The sequence below is a fragment of the Lepisosteus platostomus genome, chromosome 2 (genome assembly GCF_059453375.1).
Source record: "Lepisosteus platostomus isolate fLepPlt1 chromosome 2, fLepPlt1.hap1, whole genome shotgun sequence".
Classification (NCBI taxonomy): domain Eukaryota; kingdom Metazoa; phylum Chordata; class Actinopteri; order Semionotiformes; family Lepisosteidae; genus Lepisosteus; species Lepisosteus platostomus.
The window spans coordinates 14,144,239-14,167,107 of record NC_142612.1 but is presented as its reverse complement, the minus strand read 5'-3'; the positions used below and the strand labels follow the sequence as shown (position 1 = coordinate 14,167,107).

The 22,869-nt window shown below is 37.2% G+C and overlaps 2 protein-coding genes across 4 annotated transcripts in view; one reads left to right on the top strand and one right to left on the bottom strand.

Moving 5' to 3' along the window:
• The window catches only part of reps2 (RALBP1 associated Eps domain containing 2), a 66,645-nt gene extending 60,072 nt beyond the window's left edge, over positions 1–6,573 (bottom strand). For 2 of the 3 annotated variants that reach the window (XM_088599327.1, XM_088599337.1), the window contains exons 1-2: positions 6,432–6,573; positions 5,238–5,501 (exon numbers count right to left, since the gene is read on the bottom strand). In XM_088599327.1, coding sequence (XP_088455453.1) covers positions 5,238–5,417 — 180 coding nt within the window. In that variant the 5' untranslated portion in view covers positions 5,418–5,501; positions 6,432–6,573. Of the gene's footprint in view, positions 1–5,237; positions 5,502–6,431 lie in introns of those variants that run through there. The other variant, XM_088599346.1, reaches the window with a different exon arrangement.
• A 4,348-nt stretch (positions 6,574–10,921) lies between these two features.
• On the top strand, positions 10,922–20,135 carry cltrn (collectrin, amino acid transport regulator). Its single transcript, XM_088599313.1, has 6 exons — positions 10,922–11,082; positions 11,654–11,712; positions 12,029–12,114; positions 13,821–13,937; positions 16,601–16,795; positions 18,563–20,135. The coding sequence occupies exons 1-6, from the start codon at positions 11,016–11,018 to the stop codon at positions 18,720–18,722; spliced, it is 684 nt and encodes a 227-aa protein (XP_088455439.1). The 5' UTR covers positions 10,922–11,015; the 3' UTR covers positions 18,723–20,135.
• The last annotated feature ends 2,734 nt before the right edge of the window (positions 20,136–22,869 follow it).

Below are 22,869 nucleotides of genomic sequence, written 5' to 3'. Positions count from 1 at the left end.
TTAGTATATTTGCCAAATGCAGCAGGAAGGAACACAATGCTATTACTATGACTCTCCCAAGCATCTAATTAATTTTCTTGGTGTCTGACAGAGAACCTATTGAGGCATTACTCATAATGAAATGACACTCATTCTACCACTTGCCTGCAGTGCTAGCCTGAGAAGTGTAAGCAAATTCTAAAAACAAGAAAGACAAAAAAACAAAGAAGGAATAATGACACATGTACTGTGTGTTCACCCACCTAGCTGCACTGAAACTATTTCAATTAATGTCTCACATTGTTTGCGTTATAATCTGGATTTATTTTAAATAGCTTAAAGCAAAATGTTTCACAAGCTTCAGCAAGGTCAAGAAATGCTTTGTATCAATAAGCCCATTCAATGAGCAGCTTTCGAGATTTCATCAATCCGAACCGATTGTGTCCAGAAATCTCTTTTTCTGGAAACCTCTTGTCCTCTTATCAGAGGTATGCGATCTGACCTTTTTTAGTCCTGGAGTGTTTCAAATTGTTGCCTTCTTTTAAAGAGCTTATATGGTAATGTCCCTTAAAAACACTATAGGCGGTTGACAACAGTTGTAGCGGAAAGACATCTATAAAAGTTGGGACACACAGCTGTTTCAAGCAAAATAGGGTCACTATTCCTTCCTCTTGGAACACAAACAAGGCCTGGCTTCCTTTGTAACTTGCTCAACACCCTTCTTTATGGAGCTTGATTCAGTGCACAGCAGAAGCTATGCCAGTGTATTTCTCTTAAAAGTGACAATTCAGTCAGCATGTTCAGAAAGCAAGGTCTATACTGATATTCCTTCAATCTGGAAATACTGATCGGGCACCAAGAGAGAAAATAGTTTATTCTATTACTGTTACTTTCAGCCTAATGATATGACAGAACAGGACAGGTAGAGTAAAATACAAACATTCATTCATTCATGTAATACAGAAGGAAATGGATTTTCAAAAGCTGAAATGCTTATTATTCTCCAAAGCTGGCATTCCCACCACTCTTCCAAGCATAATACTGTGGTGCTCTCTGCAATGAAGCAACAAGATAAAGAAGACTCTGTTTACTCTTTGTGCATTACCCAGCCTGGTAGTTTGTTGTATTGTATTACCCAGTTAATAAGATAATGCAAGCTATTATAGGGGATTAAAAAGGACATTGTGAATCTTGCTTTTCTCACCGGATTGCTTTATGTTTACCAGTGCACTTGTGAAGGGCTTCACACTCAAGTAAACAAAAAGAAGTAGGGAAATTCTTTTACAACACTGAAGTTCTTATTCTGTTACATGGATTGCATGTACATCCTGTTCTGCTCCTGGTGTGGTTGACAAGAGCCTATTCTCTCTGTCACTCAACCCCTATCATAAAAAGCTGGATTCATTCAGCGAAACTGGGAAGGAAGTAAACAAGTCAGGAGCCAAATATCCTGGACCTCGAAAAAGACACAGAGAAAATAAATCAAACTGAGCTACAGAAAGAAAACTGTGCCTGCTTCATGCAGTACGGTATACTGTACCTACATAAAGAATTCAATATACACTCTATGAAAAATCCACCAATTACAAACATGATCTGCTTCCTTCTTTCCACTTTCAACTCCTCTGCATACCATTTCTCACACTAAAACTGGACTTTCAAGGGTATCCATCCATGCTGCTTTATAATCTTCCAGTATAAGGGTTAAATTAAACCACATCAGATCATATGCAACATAAACACTTGATATTTGATCATGAATGTAATACACAACAGGTTTGTCAATTCCAAGGCAGTCCCCCTGAATTATCACAACAGCAGCTCCAGACCATAAGGCAATTGCCAGTGCAAGAAAGCAGGTGTTATATGCTCATCATTTTAGTTTTTGTTAAAATCCAAGCAGATGAATCCTGAACATGCTTGAATACACCTGCAAGCATTGCAATAGTCAAGGTGGCAAAAAGAAAGCATGCATTAGCCTTTTCTGCATCATATTGTAAGAGATGTGTATGGAATGTGCACAATGTTATGAAGAATTAAAAAAAAACACCATTCAATATTGAGACTGTGAGCTTAAAATTCAAGGCATAAGTCAAACATGAATCCAAACTTCCTTACCTAAGTAACTGGACTTATTTCAGGACCATCAACAGCCAAACTAAGATTTGAACATGCAGAATAAGAAGAGCTAAACTACATACTTTGATCTTTAACCTTGTGAAAGCAGTGTCACAAGGCAGATATTGTTTGATTAATGTGAGGTTTGAAGAGAACATAAATTTGATTGTCGTGATGCCATATCTATGAAGAATTTAACCAAATGGTAACATATAAGCAGGCGGCATGGTGATGCAGTGGTAAGCATTACTGTCTTGCAGCTCTGGGGCCCTGGGTTCAATTCCAGATCTGGGGTGCAATCTGTGTTGCATTTGTATGTTCTCCCTATTTTTGCATGGGTAGCCATCGGGTGCTCCAGTTTCCTCCCACAGTCCAAAAGCCTACTGGTGCTTTAGGTTAATTGACTTCTGGGAAAATTGGCCCTGGTGTGTGTGTGTGTCTGTCTGTGTGGGACCCCCTGTAATGGACTGATGTCCCGTCTAGGAAGCCTGCTGCCTGCTGGGATAGACTCCAGCTTCCCTATGGCCCTACATTGGATGAAATGGTTAGAAAATGCATGAATGGATGGTAACATTGTGTAAGGTTGACACAAAAAAATAAATGGGCCAAAAACAGACATTTGTGCTGAAGCCTGGGCATGAGGAGAAATAAAAACTAAATAAGATTTAAACCATAACGAAACAGTTCCAGTAATTCCAATGACCCTCTCTACCATATTCAGCAAGATGTTATGATTAACAGTGCCAAAGGCAGCACTAAGGTCCAGCAGGACAGGAATGGATTAAAAAAAACTAGAGTCAGCAGATCATTAGCAACCCTAACGAGATCTGCTTCTGTAATATGCATTGATCTAAACCCAGTCTGAAGAGGCTCATATATCTTACTTGCAATAACAGGGGCTGGTACCTAATGGCGACCGCCTAATCGAGAATTTTTTCCAAAAGAGGCAAGTTTGATTGCGTCCTGCTTAGTCGGACATCCAGGTTAAATAGAAGTTCCTTAAAAATGCAAAAGAGTATACCAAAAGATCCTTATACTTAAATTATTATTTAAAAACATTAAACTGATTTTATATACAGTTTATACAGTATACATTCTATTGTAACTGAATGTATTGTGATATTTTCTTACTCTTTTATTTCACATGCTTGGGAAGATATGTACAGTATGTAGAGGCCAAGTGACACAGAGAGAGAAATTCCTTTTGTGCATGTCAATTTGTTTAAGAAGTGACAACTCTATCCCTTCCCATTTTAAACACAAAATAAAGACAGTTAAAAATAATTCTTGTTTATCACCCTTTACTAACACAGTTCAAAAACCCTTATCTGCGAATGAGAGGTGGTGGTACAGTACTTCCTACCCTCAGGGAGTGCTGTCTGCAAAGGTTTCACACTGTCAGTATCAAACTGTCTTCTGCCTTTTGTCAAAAACAAGGCAAGTTACACAGCTTTAGAACGTATTTAAAAAGTGTTTTGTAATAAGTAGGGTTGTGGCAGCTATGGACTACTCCTGTGCAGTGGTGATGGTGTCTTGTTGGACCAATTTGCATATGAAGGCCTACAAAACCTGTACCTCAGACTCAGACTAATACTGAATATTTGTGCAAGGCAGCCATTTCACAAAAAGAGAGGCCTCCACTCCTTTTTACAAATACTGTATATCACACATCAAGTTTTTCTTCCTTTGCAAAGTATATTGCAAGTACAATAGAATTAAAACTATTAGCTTAAAACCATCTACAGTAGTGGATGCATCCCCTATTAATTCAAATGCACCACTGCATGAGCAAAGAACATTTAAAGTCAAAACGTGCATTTCAGATTGCTGTGATAGCCTACATTTGACCGTGCGCATTACAGTGTAAAACTGTCTTCTAGACATGTGGGTGGGCGAAGATGTGTTATGTTTACAATATGAAATAAGTCAGAAACAGTATGTACAGACATTATAACATATAATTTGTAAATTATCTCATCTTGGGAATGAGCCGTCTTTCTGTCTCCAGCATTAACACGTGATACTAAGTGAAACATCTAATTATGATACAGTCTACATGGAATGTGTGTGCTCGTTTACCTTAAACTATAAAGTAGATAATAACCTAGGATAAGTTACAGTGAAGCGAGTCTACACTTTGCACACCTGTGGATTTTGCTTACTCGAGATCTGCACAGGAACGGGGAATAGAATAGGTGCTTCCATAGAAACCATTCTGACCTATAAAATATGACTTTCGCGCACCTGCTGTTAGGCAGGTTTTGAGCGTTCCGGAGGGTTTATCTTACAGATCCTAATTTATTTTTAGGTAGCATTTAGAATACAAGCTTAATGGCTTCGAATACATTCTTTGCATACCATTACAAACAACAAATAGAGGTCCTCTGAAAAATGTAGCTAGTTGAAGTGATCGTTCATTATTTATTTTCCCATAAGCTTACTTATCGAGCCCCTGTACACGTTTTTATTTATTAAGTATTATTCTTAATGAAGTCAAACGCAGCGATGCTACCGGAAAGTCTACTAATGACTGACTAATTTGATGAGCTAACCCTCTGGTATCAAGTGTACTGTAGCACAGCTGGTTTTGCAAGCTGTTTTCAATGTTATCAGCTGACAGGACAACGGTAAACTAACCCCCACATCTTTCTCTTTAGAATTGTGTTATATACAGTATTAATACGATCATCACACTCTCTGGTAAATTCTATTTTTTAAATTCAGCTGCCGTCTAATAGCGACGCTGAAAGTTAAATAAAGGTTATGTCACAGCTCATCTTGCAACGTGGAGAAAGCGGAAAAGAAGTGGCAAATTAACATCTTTTTGCATAAATAAGACAACGAAAAAATTAAAGCAAAAAGTAAACGAACAAACACATCCACTCCTGCCTTGAAGGAGAGCGAATTGATTCTCCTAACTATACCAGCTTAGCTGAAAATAAACATTAGTCTTGTTTCCTGTGTACCACCTGAAATGCTTACAGCGAAAGCTTAGCTACTCGAGATCCGTGCTTCTGCTCAAAACTAGCAAACGGAAATTAACAATATTTATACACCGATTTAACCGAGATGGTCAAAGTAATAAGAGCAACAAAATAGCACGGCCATCTTAATAATAAAAGCAAACAGCCGACACTTACCTGATGAAGAGTCTCGCTAGGTAGGTGGGATGCTCTGAACAGCTCTATCACTTTACTCGCTGCTAGTTTCCCTGAACTGTCAGCTTGGCACAAACTGTGCAGACCCGAGTAATATCTTTGTTCATTTTCACTCAAGGCAATAAAACTCCCTCCCGTCGCCGTTCCAGCTCCCTGATCCATTCCTGACACATTCAAGAAGACAGTTTCGGAGCTTCACCAGCTCAAAGATAAACAGGCCCCGATCCCCAGAGCGTCCCGTCGGGTCTAAAACAGTGGGGAAAAAACATACAAAAATAAAATAAAAAGAACACGTATCTGCAGTAGCAGAGTTTACATTTCCTTACACTGAGCGCAGTGTGGCGAAGTACAACATCAAGACGCAAGGTGGCGCCATTAGCAAAGAATCCCGAGTTTGACGTCAGCTTGCAAACTCGGAAAGCAATCTTGTAGCTGGCCAGTATCCGATAATTGAAGCGGCAGTAGATTCTTACGATTGCATCGCTGACTTTTTTTCTGTCGTTGCCAAATAGGCGTAAAAGGTGTATATACACTGTATTTAAGGTCTGTACTTTCAGGTGAAACTGGTGTAGACAGTTCGATAAACAGTTAATCTGGAGTAGTTTAGGGATTTAAAGCCCACAATTATCTTCGTGAATTAAAAAAGATACATGTAATATAGAATGATAGCAAGCTGAATAAGCAGATGTAGAAGTCGCTCACTGTTGCAGTGGATTATTGCAGATCAGACAATTGGAATCTTGAGAATTTTGCCTGAAGTGCAGTACGACACGATCTCATTAACCCTGTTGCTAACCTTAAATCACCGTATGTTCCTTACGTGCTGTGTTTATATCGTATTAAGACGAACACATAAAACTATAGTGTTATAGAAAGCGAGATAACGTGACGAACATCATCCATCCTGTAGGGAGGTGTAATTATTTTTCTATGTGTAATATTATCTAACCATGTTTCACAAAACTTCCCGAATTTAACTTAAATGTTCTGTCATCTTGAGAGCACAGAATAAATTCAGGACTTGATTTACTACAACCCCTGGCAGATATTGTGGTTCCTTGATTAGTAATAGGAATTATACTCTTACACTACAAAAAATAATAGCTGTAGGTCATCTATGAGTAACCAGTTGAAACACAAATCACTCTAGTACATTTTAATTAATGTTTATCTTACCTCCAGCAGCTGCCTAAAACAAATGTCCACTTTAGGTCAAAAGCTGAAAGAAGCATGTGATCCGGCTTGCATTACAGTACAGTATGTTACAATGTTGGATAACAGGAAAAACGGCTATTGCAGCAAATACGTCTGGGTTAAAAAAAAACTTCCTCGAGTACAACTACTGTAGTAAAACAAACGCAAGCTTTAATAGTCTGTATTGTTGAAAGGATGTCTGCTGTAAAGTGTTTTTAGACAAATTAATTTATTCACGCTACTTTGCAATGGTGACAGCTGGTCTACCCTTGAGGTTTGCATGTTTTTTGAATGACAGGTAAAAGAGTAAGATGTGCAAACCGGCGGTATACCAAGACAGAAATGCATCTATTAAAATACACATCCGTGAAGACGGATATATTTATTGCAGCACATTGTAGCGCTCTCAGGTTCACGTGGGTATGCTCCCTCGCCGCTGCCGCCTCAGGTCGGCCCCCCAACTCCTAGGGACTCGACCCTGGGCCCCCGGCGGCACTCAACAGGGACCCAGCCAGTTGAGCTAAAGGGAAATCTCTCTTCAGCCCGCCAGCTGTGGTCCCTGCTATTCACAGGGAAGGGCGGTGACGTCACCGCGCTGGGAAGCCGGCTCGCACAACTTGTAATGTCGGCCGTAAGCGTTACAATATATTTCATTCACTATAGTGTAATGTACTTTTCAGGTAAAAAAAAAAAACTGTACAAAAGAGAAATTTCTAAGAAATAACAAACAGACCAATGGAATAAACATGTTTTTTAAACATCACAAGTTTGAATTAAATTAGTAAAAAGCCCATGTATATTTTACGTTGATTAACATGGGCCCAGATGGCTTCTAATTGCAACCTTGTTATCTACCTAATGCATTTCATGTTTGTAAGTTTTGTTTTTACTGGATCAAAAGAAGTAACTATAACACTTCAGGGTTCACATGGGCACCCTCACCACTGCCACATCAGGTCAGCCCCCCACTGTCAGTGACTCAAACCCAGGCCTCTAGCATTGCTCAACAGGGACCCAGCCTCTTGAGCCAAAGGGAGATTTCTCTTTGGGTCAAGAGGCTGGGTCCCTGTTGAGTGATGCCAGAGACCTGGGTTTGAGTCCCCGACGGTGGGGGGCTGACCTAATGCACCAGCGGCAAGGGTGCCCATGTGAACCCCGAAGCATTACATAATGAATGCTGTCTGTTGGAAATAATACGGGGTTGAGCGGTATGTATAAAAGATTAAGTAATGAACAATCATCTGGAAGTCTTTAATTTCAGAGAACAGTAATAAAATAACTGTAGGGGGCGTCGTGAGCTTTAGATATACAATTAATCATTTTGAAATGCATGTTATTTTAACTTAACTTTCTGCCAGCATAACAAAAATCTTGACTTCCCGTATCACAGACTTTTATTAGGACCAGTATTTTATCCGAGAAAAGGGACAGCAGTTAGAAAAACACAGTGGAGATCTGAAAGCAAACGTTAAACAATTTCTTGAAGTTACAAAATATAAAAATAATTCAAGTTGTGTAACCTTTACTAAAATCTTGAAAAGCCATTTAAAAATACTGCCAAATACTTTGTTTTAGGAGTGTCAGACTAGTGTAACTCTTAAACTTGTTAAAACTTCAATTTTTTAAACTTTTTTGTAACACCCATGTACTGCTTTTAATGACTTGAAAGAATGTTAGCATTTTTATCACAAACAGAAAACACTGGTACTGTAGATTATTCTTAATATGTTGTAAGGACTTTTTGCTGCAGTGAAATCTTGACTGTGGTATTGCTGTGTGATTTGATTAATTGAATACATTAAATACTCCTCATTAAGCGGAGTGGGTTATACCGCCATTTTGACTGAACGAGTGCTAGGTGATGAATTACTGCCAGTAAATGAGCTGCCTCACAAAGCTGTATTATTGAGCACAGAAATGGTCAGTTTGGGGTTCTCGGTGGCTCAGGAGGTTGAAGAAAAAATACATTGCAAGAGGGGCCAGACTCTGAGAGAAATTAAGTCGGTTCAGTGCTGAAAATAGAAAGGGACAATTTATTAAGCGTTCAAAAAAAAAAATATAAGAAAGCTTTTGGGACTCCAGTCAGCATGTCAGTAGTTCAGCAGATCTTTGTAGATCTTTGTTTTCTTGAATTACTTTTTAGGAATAAATAATAAAATGTTGATTTAGAAAGAATATTGCTTTAGTTACAATTGCAAAAGCATTAGAATCTGTTCCAAGTATGGGCATCTGTTCTCCCATAGACATATTATACAGTACATACATTTAAGGAAGCCTAATAAAAAAAACATGCCATTCGTTAGGCGATGATGTCCATAACATAGACCTGACGTAACATTAGCTTTGAGATCAATATATGTCATTAGTTCTAATGGAATAGGTCTAATAAAAACTGTGATGCATTGTAAAATAAACAGTAGCTTGGTGCAAAAGAAACTCTTGCACTTACTTCTCAATGTTTTGTCTTAAACATCGAGGGAACTTAGTGACTGACTAAAAGAGTACTCTATCTCCATCTCTAAATCATACCAATGTTAAACTAATTGTGTATGTTGACTGTTATACAATCTAATTCCTACAGGAAAGACACAAAAACTATGATAAAAAGTAATTAATTTGCTAAATTAACCGAATTATCTTCTGATTAAACTCCTCTAGCTTCTTGCCTCTAATGTCCTTACAGGAAGTAATGTCTTGTGCTTCCTTATTTCATTTGACTACAATTAAATTATTGTTCTTTATAATTCAATTATGGTTTACTTGCCCCTACCATACTCCAATAACAATCTCATTTACATTTCACTATACAATGTTTACTGCAATACGTACTCAAAGTATTACAAACCAGCAAAAGAAGGCATATCATGCAAGTAATTTATCTTACATTATGATAATTATTATTATTAAAGATTGGGTCCACAAAAATAAGTCTTTCTGAGAAATACCTGTCTTGTGCTTGCTTGATGAAATATCTTAGTCTAGCCAAAATGTCCAGTAAACCCCCAGACATCTTGCAATTTGATGTCATAGAAACCTGATTTGTCTTATTGAAATATGGTGCACCAGGAACAAAATTAAGCATCAAACATTTGATTTGGGTCGTCCAATTAAAAAAAATCTTAATGTATTCTTTAGGATAAGGGGGCATTGCTGTTAAGAAAGATAGCTCCCATTTCTTTTAATCCTTTTTGTGTAAACGTTGGATTCTAATAAGTTTTGTAACTTTAAAAAAGTAGAATAAGACAAGGAACACATAGCAAAAAAAAATATTGAAATTATTGTAGTGCTGTACATATTTATATGGATTCATTTTATAATAAACAGTACAGGCTACTATAGTTGTATATTGGTATGTCTGTTTCCATTTTTTACTTTGGAACTGGTAAACAGAATAAAACACGCACTTACTACATGCATGAAGGATATAATGTGTATTAGATAATTTAGGAGGTTGGTAAAAAGCGACGGGTATGACATTTAATTATTTGCATCACTTTTAATTTGTCTGTGACTGTATATGTCTAACAAGGAGGTTGTATTTTAAACTTTCATTTCACTGTTACCTTTATACTGATTGCCAGATTTAATAAAAGCTGAAATGAGGCTGCAGAAATGAACTCTCAGCAAAAGAAAGAGTTAATATCCAGTCCTGGTAAGGAATTAATAGTACCACAGGACACTGATTTTCAGGCTAGTTTAGTTAGTTAAGATTGCCTCTTCTTTCTAGGTATGCAGAAAAACACATGACAAGAGAAATGGAATGTGATTTAAATTCTGTTCTCATTACATGAAACAGGTTTGACAGTTATAGCACAGTCCCAAGGTTACAGAAAAGTTAAAGTTTAATCAGTTGATGCATGATACTGGCAGAAAACACAGAAAATATACAGTATTTGTTTAAAATAAATAAATTTAAGATCGGTGTAAAAGGATTATACACTTTACATGCTTGATGAGGAAGCAGAACACAAGATCAATTTACCAAAGTGTGGAAGAAGTAGGGATCAACAGATCACCTGATGGGCAGTCCTTTTGTTTTTTTCTGTATTAGTGGAATCAATTCTCAGTATTCAACACAATATGCCTACATGTATTTTGAGTGACTTTGTTACAATCAACAAGATAAAAGTAAAGCCTTCGTGTTAGGGGCACATAGGCTGCAAAATATGCTGGAAACTCCAATATCTTCAGGGTATCATATTGTTCTGAATAAAAACAGATTACATCAACTTGTGTGTTTACCAGATAATCTGTCTATCCCAGTCAATCTTATCAGCCCTTGCTTCTGCACAGGCAAACATATCCTTTTTTGCTTTCTATAAATGCACGTTTTTCAAATCTAATTAAACATGCCCTTCTAGGGAAAATGAGCACATCAGAAACCTGTTTGCACATATTCAGAGGTTGCCATGTCTCAGTCAGGGTTGTATGAGCCTGGGTTAATAATTAAACCCTTTCTAAACCTCCCCTTTTATATTTTCGATCCCACACTGTTCTAATCCTTGGCCACACTGAACTTAACATTGCCTTGGATATTTTGCTCTCTTCTTTTCACACTTGGGAAGGATGCTAGCGGGACTCTTGGTTTTGTTGATCTTAATGCCAGCTCTTGCAGTGGCTGCGTGTGAACCCAGTAAGTAAATCTGTATCATCTTCTAAAAGGAAACACATTACAATTGACATTTTTGGTGATATCATATTCTTTTGCGAACCAGCAGTTTCTGGGCCTCCTAAGTTGATGCTGAATTAAAAAAATATGTATAAACTTATTTGTTTTGCAAAGAACATAATTAAACATTATTGAATGTATTGAATAATTATTGAAGAAAACGTACTTGGTTTAATGTGATTTCTTCCAGTGCATTTTCACTGTTACAATTATTTTGGCACACAAAAAGTTTTGGGATAAGAAATCTGATGGCAAATAAATGTTAATTTGGTTCAATGTCACTTTATCCTGGGAGATCTATGTAACAGAATCCTTTGAAAAGGCAATTCCCTTTAAGAAACCCTGCAGAACACCACTTCAGTACAGTGTACAACTTTAGATAATGAAATGAAAAAGCATACAGCTACCCTGGACCAGTTTTTAAAATCAAAGCATACGTATGGATGCTCATCCACCTTTGTGTTTTGAAATATCCTAGAAAAGCTTGAAAATGTTCTGTACATATGTTTGCATAAAATAGTGTTTCTTTCTTTAGATGGACAAGATGCCTACAAAGTGCGACTTAGTATCAAAACAGCTCTTGGGAAAAATGCAGTAAGTGTTTTAAAATAAAATAGTTATTGCCAGTGTGTGCTACTTTAGTTGTGTATTAGGACAGCTAGTTCAGCTGGAGCTCCTGGGCACTGAATGAAAAAATAAAGTAGTATTAGTGAGTATGAATGTAAGTCTGAAAGGAGTTTTGTGTTTACGGGACCATGTCCATGGCAAAGAGTTTAATGCTATTAAGTAGAAAAGAGTCAGGGAGTAGGTGGTTCGCCTGCCATGAACTTTTTTTTTTAATCAAACTGCAAATAAATTACTGTAGCTGACAAATGTGTACATCATTCACACCTGAAGTATTTTTTCACAGTATGAATGGAATGAAAGTGAACTGTTCTTATTCAGAGCAACTCTTGCATTTGCGATGAGAAGATACCTCAACAAAGAAAATTTCAAGTAAGCAAAGTACCTTACAATTTTCAGATTTCTTTCTAATCTTTTCTCTTTATTTCCTATTATCTCCCGTAGCTCAATAAACTTTTTGAATTGATGAGCTACTGAAAAAAAAAAACAAAGGTAGCACGATGATGCAGTGGTTAACATTGCAGCCTATTTGGGGTGCTATTTGTGTGGAGGTTGCATGTTCTCACTGTGTTTGCATAGATTTCCTCCAGGTGCTCTGGTTTCTTGCCACTGTCCAAAGACATACTGTTAGGTTAGTTGGCACCTAGGAAATTAAGCCCTGGTGTGACTGTGCCTGCCCTGCAATGGACTGGTGTCCTGTTCAGGGTGAATCGTGTTATGTGCCTGTTGCTTGCTGGGATAGGCTCCAGCTCCCTCATGAGCCTGTGTTGGATAAAGTTGTTAGACAATGGGTGGATGGATTGATTAAAAAAATGAATGAGCTAGACAATATAAAAGAACAAGAGAGATATACGGTAGATTATTTAAATCTCCACATAACAATTCTTGATTTTGTAAGCCTGCTTGCCTGAATGCCGCAATGTTACTGCACCTTAAAGGATGAGGCAAAGATGCTAATTCCTATTTTCACATTTACTCCACATAAAGGGTAATGCACATCATAATATTTGTTTAACCTGATAACACCACTCAGTCAAATAAAAGGCGTTTTCCAATATGTTTGGTTTTATAGAAGCACTATTTGATAGTTGAGTCAGAAGAAGTAGAGGAACTGTGAACAACAGGGATGGATTTCAGCCTGTTTATTTGTGTTTCATGTGTCTGCATATTACATTTTCAGTTTCTTCATTGATTTTTCTGTGCTTTCCAAATGGCATCTACCACTCAGGGACAGAAGACGGAAAATCCTCGCAAATAATGCTAAACCATTCTAGGTCTTGACAATAACATTACATTGTGTTGGGTGAAAAATAAAACGAGTAATACAGAATTGGACATGAATATTAGAATCAGACACATCACACAGTTCCATGTTGACTAGGGGTACAACCACAGTTTCCATTTGTCCTAGATTCTGGGGACAGTGGAGATACAATTCATAAATTATAAAAAAAGTCTATTTGTTTATGGCAGCTGAAGACATTTTAAATGCTCTGATATACTAATTGTTTAATTAAAATCCAAAGTTACAGAGTTTTAAAGGGTATTAGGGTTTATATTTCCAATAATAAATAATACAAAAAAGCTTTATCTGGCACATTTGACAGGGTTCTTCAGACACTGTATATACAAATCAAATTATTTGTAATGAAATTATAATTACTGTATGAAGTAGCATTTAAATACTCCTTACTCCTTCCATCCATAATTCTTAAGTGCTTCATCCTAGAAAAAAGGGCCGCAGTAAATTAAAACAAAACCTCTCCTGGAGACAGAGGATCCCACATTTGAAACCAGCCTGGGGACAATTTGGAGACATAGACTAACATAAACAGCATGTCTTCAGAAGGTGGCAGGAAATCAGAGTACCTTGTAAAAACCAACATGAATATCGGAAGAACGTGCAAACACCACCCAGTAGGGTTCCCTGTTCAGAACCAGTGTTACGCCCCCCCGAACTTAGTGTTGGGTGAATAAGGTTTAACTTTGTGCACTTAGTTTTGTTCTTGTTAATCTACTAGTTGGGTGTGATTTAAAGGAGGTTTCTCACTGTATGATCTCTTTTTCTGGGTTTTCAGTGTTTCAAATGTCATTGTTTGTAAAGAAACTCCCCGAGTCTCTTTTTGGTTCGTGATAACGGACCCTGGAAATACGTCAGAGCTCATCCCCAGAACTAAGGTGGAACATGCTGTGAGGTACAGTAAATTATCTCTATTGTCCTGGAAATGAGTTATATGATGCCACTTGAAAAAATTGGTCATTTTTATGACAACCTTTTAGAAGTGTTTAATGTCAGCGTTTATTTGTTCTGAAATAAAAAAATGCTTGCAAATCAAATCATTTTTAAAGATAATTTTATCAAAAATTTATATGAACAGTTTTGAATGAAACAAAATTCTCCATACTTTGCGTTGGGTCTCATGACAACCTGGTTTTTAACAGTTCTGTATTTGCTCTGTTCTTCCTTCTATCTGTAGTGAGGCTTGTGGAGAAATACTGTAGTTGTAGGTATTAGTCATTGGTTTTCAATTTCTCCCATTTGAACCTGGGCTGACCTTCTCTAAAACATGTATGTACCAGCTTTTGATAAAAATATGAGGTTATATAAAGTTTTCATAGCTCTAAGTCTGTAAACAGAAGCCTCAAGGCAAACCTGCCTACTTAAGTTAGACAAAACCATTTTGAGTTGTTTTATATTAAAATTGTAATGCTGCATAAATAAGCTCTTTCTTCACAGGATAAAGCTTTGGCACAACAGAATTATTGTATAAATGAAATATCCTTAGCCTAGGCATTGTTCCCATTTAATTAGTAATATAGTGGTTAACTCTCTGCACACCACACCAGAAGTTTATGAGTTCAAACCCCTGCTGAGATGCCGGTGATGTAAATTTCGCAAGGGTTTTATATCACATTGTTCACTGCCTGAGTCTCCATGTTGTAGATGAGAATATGTTCAACATGGACTTACCCTTTGAATAAAGGATTAAAGAAATGTTAAACATAAACAGCTGATACAATTTATTGTTATTCATTTTTTAACCTTACCAACTGAAATGTTTTGAAGATAATATTAATTTAGACAATTTTAATAGAGACAGGACTTACTGTATATGCTTTGAGAAGTTAAATGAAAATATCTCTGAATCATAACATTTCTTAGACAAATCAAGTGTTTGGCATAGTTGTATAATAAAATCTATTCTAATGATATAAGGTTGCTATATATAGTACAGTATACAACTTAAAACTCTTTGAGAGTAGAGAGTAGAGGAGTTTACTGCCATATGCACATGTACTGTACTTTGGAATTCTTATTCAAGGTGATCTCTTGGGACTTACACAGTACAGCAGACAACACCACACAATCTAGGCAGTACATTACAAACATAATAAATAATAACAACGAAACAATAAATATGCAGAAAGAAAAAAGACATGGTAGACCATGCAAAAAGTTTATAGTGCAGAAGTGCATTTAGTCTGGGGCATTGCAGTTACAGTAGCTGTTAAGAATGTGCACTGCAGTAGGGTAGAAGCTGTTCTTTAGTCTAGTGGTCCGTGCTTTAATAGTGCGGTACTGCTTGCCATAGGGCAGGGGTGAGAACAGTTTGTGGCCGGGATGGTTGGGATCCTAAATGATCGATTGGGCTTTATTTCGACACCGGAGGGTGTGAATCTCACTGATTGATGATAAATCACATCCTATAATCCTCTGTGTTCAATTAACAATCACTTGTACAAATTAAGGGGCAAGGGCTAGGTTAATCAGGCCTGATAATGTCACTACCATTTTGGCTTCTAGTAGTATCTTCAGTGTCTGAAGTCTGGACTGCTCCAAAACATGGTGTTACAGGATCGTGTTAGGTTAGGAATTAGGTTTGGGATTTCTGTCCCAAAGGGAAGAGTGCCTCCTGTTGGCCACATCTAGAAGCAACCGGATTGCCCTTAAAAGAGCTGCAGACTATTATATTAATAACTAACACATCCTTCACATTATCATCCTGAACAAAAGTCACAGATTATTTGTTCTCATGATTTACAATTATATAAAACAAGAGCAGGAGGCAAAACTGCTGAGAGTGTACAAACAGCAGGGAAAGCTAATATATCTGACCTGACAAGAGCCGAGTTTGTGCTGCAGTTGGTGAGCCAGCTGTTGCAAAGCCCATGAATGCCCACGAAAGTGCATTTTTCATGCCAATGTTCCGTCAGGCCCGTCTTCATAGTCCACACCTGCCTGTTTATCTGAACTAACGGCTGAGGATAGAACTGATTTTGTGTTGTGATATGTTCATGATCTATTGCCCCGACTACCTCTGTTGGTAGCATGAGCATGAGACTCATAATCTCAGGGTAGTGGGTTTGTGTCCCATGTCGGGCGCAAGGTTTTCTAATAACCCATACTGGGCAGCAGCAGTATGGGGCGGTGTTGGCGGCGGAGGATCACGTTACCGTGACAACGGCAACAACACTCGCACTATCTGCGGGGAAGAAAGGCCTGGCAATCTACTTCCGTATCGTGCCATGAAAACTCTATGGATAGTGACAGGGGAACAATCCATAGGGCCGTCATCTCGACGGCACTCATCCCATTCCATCCCATGTTCATGATCTACAGATACTCTGTAACACCCTGTAAATAAAGGTATTAAATTTATTGTATACATTTATGCAGCAGCTACATATGAAAGCATTTTTTTTACCTTAAATTGATAGTTGGTCATGTTTCATAACTACTTTAACGTAAGTGCAGTTCTGATTTAGGTATTGCCAGGCCTTTAGCTGTAATTTATTGCATTCAAACTGCTGATTTCTTCACCTGATGGAGTGCTGAACCTCAAATTTCGTTCCCTAGGATGTCGAGGAACCGTATCAATAGTGCCTTTTTACTGACTGATAAAACCCTGCAGTTTATTGGCATTCCTCCAACGATGGCGGTTCCCCTTGAGCCTGCGACACAGCCCTGGCTTATCGTCTTTGGGGTGATCATCAGTTTGGTCATGGTTGCCATCTTAGCACTCATTATACATGGAGCCATACAAAAACGAAGGTAAGTAGCCACTTTCTCTTTTTGTTTCGCCTGTGCTGCCATCCATGTCCACGCACTTTAAACACAAAGAAGAGAAGCCATCCATCTGCCCATCCAGTTTCTACTCTACTTACTCTGCCAGCACAGGGTCGCAGGGGAGCCAGAGCCTATCCCAGCAAGCAACTGGGGCGCAATACAAGATACGCCCTGGATGAGATGTCCATCAGAGGACACACACAGACACAAACACACACACTCACACCAGGTCCACTTTACAGAAGCCAGGACACAGTCCTTGTAGATTAATTCATCAAGCCTTTTTTGTTTGCAGTACAGAAATATATTTTCCTCTGCCTCAGTTATTTGTCATCAAATTCTAAAAAAATGTGTTTAAATGTGTTTCTTTTCTACTTACACAGAATTTCAGTCTCCCTGTTCAGCATTAAGTTCTCACTATAGAACATTTTATTCTGCTTACACAGTGTTATATTCTCCCTACAGTATAGCAGTGCCGCTAATGATAAATGTGTGAATTCTTGACCATTGCTTTGAAGTCTGATTTTGTGAATACCATACCTTTCTGTCTGTGCCTTTCTAAGACACTAATTTTGCTCCGAGATATCAGTGCGCTCATTTTGGATGTTCCATCCAAGGCCTCTAGCTGTGCGTCAATGAAACGAATGGTGACAAGCTGTCCCCCGTGAAATGTCCTCTGTCCTCCCTGAACGTTCAGAGTGTGTTTTCTCACTGTTACCCTGTATGCCAACTTTCCCCATTAGCTCAAGTAGATTCTTTAAAGAAAATCTACAAACCTGCAGTGTTTTTCAATTTTAATTTAAAAAAACATATTTTAAACAGAATAAATGAAAGAGAATTTTTGGTACAGTAAGTAATTATTACACGTTAGCATCATTCAGGCATTATAATTGCATTTTGTTCGAGGCTTAATCATTGGCTGATGGAGTTACCCCTTACTCATGGCTGTCAAGTTGGTGTTCTCTAGCATGTGTCTTATTTCGAATGTAAGAGAAGTAGTCACTTTGGCTTCAAAGATCATGGTGTCAAGAAATATCTTACAGGTAAAAAATGTGTTCGTTCGCACTAAAGATTTCAGTCCTGACAAGTGCTGTTCCATTTAAAGGAAAAACAGACTCTACTGCAATGTACACTTATCACAAACTGACAATGGTTTAAATTAAGGCCTCCTACCTCCCTGTTAGAAACCCAGCCATTTGTTACTTGATAAGAATCTACTTGTAGATAAAATTCAGAAATAAACGCAGGTGAAAAAGTACAACCAGTACTAGTCTAAGGTTCATGTTAGTTGTTAAACACACCCTTTGTTTAAAAAAATATGCCATGCAAAAAAATCCATGTGACTTATCTGCTACATACAATATGTATTGCATATCTCAAGTCTATGAGTGATAAATAAAATAAAAAACATATTTGTACAGTATGTACAGGGAGACATTGTTTAAGACGTTTTAGTGCCAAATAGACTTCAGGTTACCTGTCTACACTTAACATTGCCCTTGTGGTTTCCCTGGGCACAGAATGTTATCAACCTCCTTCTAATGAATTCAATTCTCAGTTAAGATATACTTTTATTATGTAACAAAAGCTATTGTAATGATAATCTCTTTTTCTATCGTGTATCAGATTCATTTTATGAAAATGGATGGCATTAATAGAGTGTCAATTTAATAAACACCAAAAGAACAGGAAAACAAAACAAGGAAACTCAAATAGGTTTCACACCTCATATTTATTTCAATTCCTGCCTAGGAGAGGAAAAGCAATTTCTGACGAAGAGGAAGAAAAGGAGGAAGAAGAAAAACAAGGACAAATTACTGAAAATGGTATCCACTGTGAAGTCACTGATGGCAAAGAAGGAGTTCACAACAGAGGCTTTCATCAGGAGGATGAAAGATTGACACAGCTCTAGAGATGTCTTCTAGGCATGAAATGTACTCTGCAGCAAATAATTTACTTCCATAGGCATCAGGTTAGCGGGAGCTCATCTCAAGGTGTCAACTGAATGTTGTAGTGTACAGAAAGTTCAGTTTCACATATCTGTTCATTTTCAAAGTCACATACAGTATGTGATAGCATTACAGTACATCATACGTAAACTGTTTTTTACATAAAACATGGATAATTGAAATGTTAATGTAATATTGCAAAGTATAAAGAAGGCACTTAATACGCCTTTTGTTTTTTACTGCTATTGTTCCTGTAATGTCCCATTTAACTGCTGTACCTGTACTTTCCATATACTGTACTGTACCCATATATGGTTAGATGCTGTTGTTATAACTACAGTATGTGGACTGCATTACATTACCGAAGAGAATAGCATTAGGATTAAAGAAGATCAGTGCAGAAATGCTTCTTATCATTTAAATGACTTCCTTGAATATATCACCAGTAATGCTATAGATGACTTTTTCAAACATAAAGAAACGTGAAAGGTTATATAACATGTAACTAACAAATTACAACCTTGAACTATTTTAAAGTACCAAACTTAAAACACCAGAGGGCACCACACTTTATGTTAAACATCAGTTAACTGTTCAGTACAGTGACCCTGATATCTATATTTCTCGCTAGCGCAGCATTAATAAAACAATTGCAGTTAATAAAACAATCTGCACAGTTCCCCATCCCACCAAACCTAGAGTTATTGGGTAATCTTGAGCTGTTTCCAGATATTGCTTAAGTAAACTGATAATACAAAAAGCTTAAAGGAGGCATTTTAGCTGTTGTCATCAAGTCATAGTGTTGCTTTATTATTTAAAGTAAAGCTATTTCATTTACTTGTTCATTAAATACTGTAGGTCTATTGTTTGTTCATTAATTGATGTCGGTCACTGCTCCCTAAGACCATACAGCTTACTATGCGTTTTGAGTTCAGCTATACTGTAGATGTTACAAGCTTTTATAAGGTATACCAATGGGGTAGTAAACAAATCCCAGGTAATCAGTAACAATCTACTTTATAATAAGAACCTCTTCTTACGATATTTAATTTAAACAGTCTTAAACAGAGCCAAGGGTGTCCAGTCCTGGTCCTGGTGGTCTGCTGTGTTTGCAGGTTCTTTAGGTCTCTTTAAAGCAGCACCACCCACCCCAAAGAGCTGGCAGAAGCTGTTCAGGTGGCCCAGTTAGGACAGTAAACGCTGCTTTAGCTTGTTGGAATGAAAACCTGTAGCCACACCTGACCTGGAGAACCAGGATTTCAGAACCCTGGTTTATGAAATGAAAGATGATAAAAAGCAGAATTTCATTAAATGTCAAGAAATTAAAATGTCCTTCTATAACTGATGAATAAAGGGTACATTTTTATTTTGAAAAACTTCATTTTTGAACCTTCTCCCAGAACTACTGGATGTGATTTTATTGTATCTTCGATTTATGTTGCAGAAAGTGTTGTTTAAAGCTCAAATAAATTAAGTAATACAGATGATTTCTTTCAGGAAGAAGGATAAGTCTTGAGACATTGAGCAATTTATAGCCTGGATAATAATTAAAATACTGTGTTTGAGCATTGGCAAATCTCCATTATATTTTGCAAGTGTTTGTCGGTGTCATTGCAGTCTATGGTTTGGAAAAGTATGAAGCACCAAGGAAACTCATGACAAGAAGTTGGTTCTAGACAAGTTTCCCTTGCTACTCAAAAGTGTACAAAAGGACAAGAGAAAAACCACTATGTAAACTGTTCAGGAACAATACTGGAAATCATGCATGTCTGACGATGTTATTTAAAAAAATATATATATAAAGGAAGCCTTTAATGCCTGACTGGCCTGTTAAATATTAACCACAAATTGAGCATATTACAGTACTTCTCTGTAATGTGATTGAAGGGAAAAACATGTCAGATCCAAATGGTATTGTTTTTTTTGCGAACATCTGTTACCTTTCCAGAGAAATATAAGCTCGGTTTAAACTAAATTATTTAGAAAAAGATATAATGTGGGCTTTCTGGGGAGAGTGGACTACTTACCAAGTGTTTATGCTTTTCCACAAACCAGAATTGTAAAAATGCTGTGTTTAACACTTAACCATGGACTTTGGCCCTTTTAAGAAATGACACTCATTACTTATTCAACAGAAAAGGTTCAAAGGGCTATTGCACACTTATCTGCTAAACCAAGGAGTGACAAATCTACAACACTCAAGAGTGTTTGTTCGATAAAAATGTTCTGAAGTATAAACCTGATGAGGAAATAGAAACCCTAGATATACCGTAGATTGTAATCAAGGCCTTCAGGAACTCATACTGCAACCTCAATCATTTTTACAGGGTGTGAGCCATGACTTCAATTTCTCCATTGTGAATAACAAAACAAAACTGGCTCCATTGTACCAAAAACTTTGATTTATGCCGTCTTCAGCATTACTAAGAGAGTATATTTCAGTATCACTAACAGAAGCCCTGGTTTTTCTCCTAATAACGTAACCCCAACCATGATCATATACTGTATCTAGCTGGGCACTTTGTACCAGGTTGTATCTTTTTGTATTCCACAATGCGTACTGTACTAATCTCAGAATGAGTACACACTCTAACACAGCATAAAATCTCTGCTACATTATAAACATTCTTAAAAGGATGATTGTCTGTTTTCAGTAGTTTCACTGGTTGTTGTGGCTGGATTAGCCTGATGAAAGAGTTCTTCCAAGCCTTACCACTTGCTGTAACCCATGTCTATTTTCCCTGTCTTGGCTCTGAAACTGCGGTTGTCCAGTTCTCCACGGGAGCTCAAAGGGACAGGTTTTTACTCTTCAGCCCATGTACAGGGCCCACAGTTCTTTTCCAGCGCTCCTTCGCTGTAGTACCAGTTTAAAAAATTCCAGTTATTTCAAACAATGTCTGTCACAGCCTCTGTGACTTTCCTCCATTACGGTTAGGGTCTGTCTGCACTTAAGGAAAATATTATTTCAATTTAATTGAGATCTGTGTATTCTCTGTTTTCATCTCATGTCTCCGTGATTTAACTGAGACATCTTGTAATAGTGAAACTACAGAACCTAAAATAGAAAGGTTGACACCAAGGTTGACACCAGATGTTGGTGTGTTAGACACCAACATCTTAGACATGGAACAGACTGTCTAAAAGGAGGGAAGTTACATCCTCATAAAAAACATATACAATTGGCATGATGTTTAAGAGTTCCAAAAAGTCATTATTATTATTAATATTATTGTTGTTATCATTAACAACAACAACAACAACAACAACAACAACAACAACAACAACAACAACAACAACAACAACAACAACAATAATAATTAACACAAGAGCTGAAAGAATTAATTGTGGAGGCTACTGATTATGCAGTGCACAATGCAGTGCACTGAACAGGTGACAGTAAATACTTTTTTTTACTTTCTCAAACTTATAGAATTGATTTAGTTATTGACTTTTTGACCAGCATGATTCGATATAGATGGATTTTAATTAGCTGTTTGGAACATTATAAATCAGAACCACCCAGAAGAACTTGTAATTTTGATTTGTGTCAAAGCACCCAACTGTGGCCAGCTGTGTTGCTGTAATTTGGACTTTTCAGTGAGGTATAGTTATACATTGACAAGTAACATGGTGCATAATATAATCTTTTTATGAAGAACCATACTGAGTTATGATGTTTTAAAACAAGCATTAGTCACCATGAATTATGGGGTATAGAAAAATTAACTATGACCGCTTTATGACATTAGAAAGATTTTTAATTTAACTTGAAGTATATAAATCTAACCAAGGCTAACCAAGTGTGAAGAGTGTACCCCCTAACCAATACATAAGAAGCTCCTTTACAGGCTTATAGGATTTAATCATCTTAAATAAACTTCTTCATCTTCAAAAGTAACAAGTTTGCAACTGATCCCTTTTCCAGCAGGAACAACGCTTGGTATTCAGAATCAGTCAGGCTACAGAATAAACCATTCAATCAATTTGTGGTGTCAAAGCGGATACAAAAGAAATGTGATCCTTTTGACCCATCCATGTCTTGTTTTCATTTTTATGATTTAATTGTCAGGGATCAACAATTGCTATATTTTAGGATTGAAAAGCAAATTC

What these genes read in the sequence shown, in the direction of transcription:
- cltrn (XM_088599313.1), top strand. Translation starts at nt 11,016, where the DNA reads ATGCTAGCGGGACTCTTGGTTTTGTTGATCTTAATGCCAGCTCTTGCA. An exon ending in AGTGGCTGCGTGTGAACCCA is followed by an intron (nt 11,083 to 11,653) that starts GTAAGTAAATCT and finishes TTCTTTCTTTAG; the next exon opens with ATGGACAAGATGCCTACAAA. An exon ending in GGAGCCATACAAAAACGAAG is followed by an intron (nt 16,796 to 18,562) that starts GTAAGTAGCCAC and finishes ATTCCTGCCTAG; the next exon opens with GAGAGGAAAAGCAATTTCTG.